At 38.2% G+C, this 4,077-nt stretch overlaps 1 protein-coding gene across 1 annotated transcript in view; it reads left to right on the top strand.

Annotated features, from left to right (window-relative positions):
- Nucleotides 1-3,819, top strand: part of LOC114554856 (protein SSUH2 homolog) — a 25,238-nt gene extending 21,419 nt beyond the window's left edge. Inside the window, exon 12 of the mRNA XM_028576924.1 lies at nt 272-3,819. Within this exon, the coding sequence (XP_028432725.1) occupies nt 272-412 (141 nt within the window). The 3' untranslated portion in view covers nt 413-3,819. The remainder of the gene's footprint in view (nt 1-271) is intronic.
- The last annotated feature ends 258 nt before the right edge of the window (nt 3,820-4,077 follow it).

Here is a 4,077-nt window from a genome sequence, read left to right as displayed (position 1 = left end):
GTCCTAAATATGCTTTTAAACGAAAGTTTGACTTGGGTACATTCACAAAAAGACCCTAGGTTGCATTTTGGCGAGAGTTACGCTTTAAGAGCAAATTCCTTGTATGCGTACACGTACTTCTTCAACAAAGCTGAAACTAATTCAGTTGATGTATAATAACTGAAAGCAGTTGAATTGTCAGTTGAGGGATTAGAGATGAAAGTTGAGATATTAGAAACATGTTGTAAAAATGTTGAAACTATTCCTTGAACATTACTATCTCTCTTCTCAGAGGCAGACAGTCGAGCTGATCCCCATCACCAAGGTGAACTACAAGTGGAAGGGCGACTCTCACGTCTACTTCGTCTACGGCAAAGAGAACAAAGTCAGCGCTGACAATTACCCAGCAACCTGCTGCTGTGTCATCCTGTAGACACACACACACACACACACACACACACACACACACACACACACACACACACACACACACTGTCCCAAACTGTTATACTGTTTAACTAACCACTGTAAACACATTAAGAGTAACACATAAAACCGTCCAATTAGACGGAGAGTGGTTGCCACATGTAGGGCTGGGTATCTTTTAAAAATAATGTCAGTATCGATACCAAAACTTCACTGCCGTTTCCTGAATCTTATCTGATAAAATCTCTTTTAACAAAAACAAATTACACAAAAACAACATTTACACATTACAAATCTTTATTTTTATTTCTCAGCTTCTTTACACCTATGGGACGCACGCTGTAGTCAAGCCTCTCACAATTTGCAACACACACATTGAGCCCCATCCTGTCCTTAACTAAAGTAACGACATAAACGACGTCAAGTTTTTCCTGCCTGCCTCTATACAGCGTGCAACATTAGACAGAACTATCACAAGCATTATTAGATTTTGGTACAAACTGCATGTTTATTGGCTCACTGATGCTTATGAGATTTACTCTATATAGAATTTGGAATTGAATGACAAGGCATTTTTCGATACTAAAATATGCATAGAAGTGTCAAAGTTTGATACCTAGCCCTAGCCGCAAGTGGTCGGCTTCTACTTTCGCAGGTAAACCTGTATGTTACATGTACTTAAACACTAAAACATATTTGTTGCGATAAAGAATACATTTACAATGTTGTCTGAAATGAATATAAAACTGAAAGTTCAGTATATAACATTATGATAAAAAACGATAAGGGAGAGAAGAAAGTAACTTTCTCAGTACTGGCATTAATTATTTGTCGTAAGTTGTAGTTCAAATTTTAGAATTAAGATTTAAAAAAAAGTGCTGCACACTAACTAAACAATCCTGGAGGGACTACATTTATTTGTTTGTCTTTTTGTTTCCAAAACTGTCTGCCCGGTCCTTCTGACTCTACCTCCTGTAAGGATGCTGTGATGCTCCACCAGGTGTCCTGATGAGAGAAAATAATGTATGTTCCTGACTTGTATCCTTCATATCAAGTTTCACATTTAATTTACATAAACTTTCAATCTTTCACATTAACAACTGAATTGTCGATATCCAAATTCAAGATTGAAAAAAAAGATTGTATGTTTACACTGGCGTCCTGTATACCATTATTGTCTCTGTGGGGACACCTGTGTCGACCATCACGTTTCTCACAACACCACTTACCAAAGGTATTTTGTTTTTACAGATATTTTTGTTACAAAATCCTTTTACTCGAAAATTTACTGAAAATACATGCCAGCATATGCCATTTAATGTCCTCAGTATTGCATGGGATATATGACATATGTCCAAATTATAGCTGTTTCAAGAACAAGCATGAGTTTTGGTCCTCTTGACATCTGAACTTGCCATTAGCCCATAACTGGTCATAAAATCTGTGGAAGCCAAGGAAAGAGGAAGTTGAATAGTAAAAAGTAAATTAAAACACAAGGAGATATGAGGTTTTCATCTGACAGAGGTAAATACTGGATATGATATGTGCTTTATAATACTTTACCTGTGTATAATTTGTGTGTGAGAAACAGAAACACAGGCAGTATTCAAAACCGCCTACTATACTAGCAGTATGTACTGATTTGGCCAAAATGTAGCATGTAGCATGCAGTACGCAAACATAAGCAAAGTCTGCAGTATGCATCGGACCTGTCTAGCTCGCCTACTGTGTCCCACAAAGCAAAGCGCTGGAACGGTCACACCAACAGGCACTTCCGCTTTTCAAAACCGGGAACCGGCTAAGCCTCGCCCTGCATACTGGAAAATAAATAGATGTAAACCGTTTCATACTACATTTTACCAACAAACTGCACACTGTGTTCCTCAGTAGTATTTAGTAGGCGGTTGTGAATACAGACACAGTTTATAGAATAACAACAGAATCTGGATCCCCTTGTTATTACCTGTGTTCTAACTGTGGTTTAATGTTACATGAAGGTAGAAACCACTTCAGGGTTTAAACTGCTGAGATCAGAAGTTTTGATTCAAACCGATAAGATTTAGTTGACTCCAAAAACAAAAGCTCTTGTTTTTCTAGGAAGAATATTTCTTATAATGCATTCATGGTCTTCACTGACGTGCTCACAGGGCTAGTTAGTGAACTACTGTAGCTGGCGAGCTAACCACTAACACGCTAACACTAGTCAGTCACAAATACCTCCTTTTCTATTTTCTCTATACTTGGACATTTAGTCCCCTCCGGCAATTTGTCCTGAGGATTGTACATCATTTCATTCAATAAAGAGCTACTAAAGTTAGCTCAGTCGACGTCGAACTTCGACTAAGGAGGTTAAATAAAATTGGATGGTGACACACAGCTAACCATCTATGATAGCGTCCTCCATTTAAGACTTTTCAGCTCTCCATTCCATCAAGGGTCAACATTGTCAAAACCGTTTGCTAAGTTGAATTGAACAAGAAAAATATTTTATATATTTTATTTTTTTTACATTAACTTCTAGTGAGACTGAGTCTTTTAGTCTTTGTTTTATGGCTTAGTAAACATCTCGCCTTTTATCTGTACAGGTAGAATGTCATTATTACCATGATATCCTTGATTTCTGTGTATTCTGTCAAAAACAAGCAGCGTTAAATAATCTACCGGTTTGTCAGATTCAGCTGTATGTTAACAACAAACAAACCTCACCAAAGTGCTGAAACAATATTCCTAAATGTTTAATTCCTCTGTTTTTTTTAAAGAAAGAATTACCTCATCACGTCAACATAATATTATTATAAATCTTAAGCTTTGCTTAGCTCAATTGATCCTTTTACCCTCTCCTGCATTAAGTCTATTAGAGCCTCTTTGGCTGGTTCTGTCGCTTTAAATCTCAGCCAATCAGCTAACGGTCGGCAAAGCTGCAGCGCTCAAAGGCATTCTGGGTAGGGGACTTGCTTCAACAGCTGAAATATTCCTGCAGCAACTAGAAACTGATGTATCTCCAATATTAATGATTATTATTACACCTTTCAATGAGCTAAGATCATTTTAGATTTTTTTTTTTTTTTAAATGTTTATCCTCCTCAAAAGTCTTTAAAAGTTATTTGAGGCTTAAACAAGATGTTCTTGTTAGATCTTGAAAAGTTCTGGAGATGCATGCTTTCCATGACCTGACTCCGCCAGATGGATTGCTTCGCATTTGCTCGGCATATCCATCTGGGAACTTTCCGTTGGAGAACTTTTGGGAAGGGGCGGAATACTGGTTATTTGATTGGATGAACCATCTGTCTATCACCTATGTTGGTGATAGACGGGCCAAATCAACCAATCAGATCCACGAAGCGTATGAAAATACAACCACAAGCCCGCCCCTGCTGCTGCAGGCAAAGCATAGCTCGTAAGCTCAGCATGCAAGCAACATTTCGGTAAAGGAGATTTGCCATTTGTGTAACGAGAATTTAGGAATAAAAGGCACCATTTCAGGTTCCCGGAACATATTCCAAAAGAAGGATCCAAGAGAAAAAAAGCATTAGCGAGCAGCTAACAGAATTAGGGCTACCGCTGGCTGATAATACTGGTTAGCTGATTGGATAAACCATCAGTCTATCACCACCTAACCCACCTCAAAACCAACGCTGATTGGCCCGGTCGTTTGGCTTACGGCTACAAATT

Source organism: Perca flavescens, chromosome 4 (assembly GCF_004354835.1).
Source record: "Perca flavescens isolate YP-PL-M2 chromosome 4, PFLA_1.0, whole genome shotgun sequence".
Classification (NCBI taxonomy): domain Eukaryota; kingdom Metazoa; phylum Chordata; class Actinopteri; order Perciformes; family Percidae; genus Perca; species Perca flavescens.
This window is presented reverse-complemented; position numbering and strand designations above follow the sequence as displayed.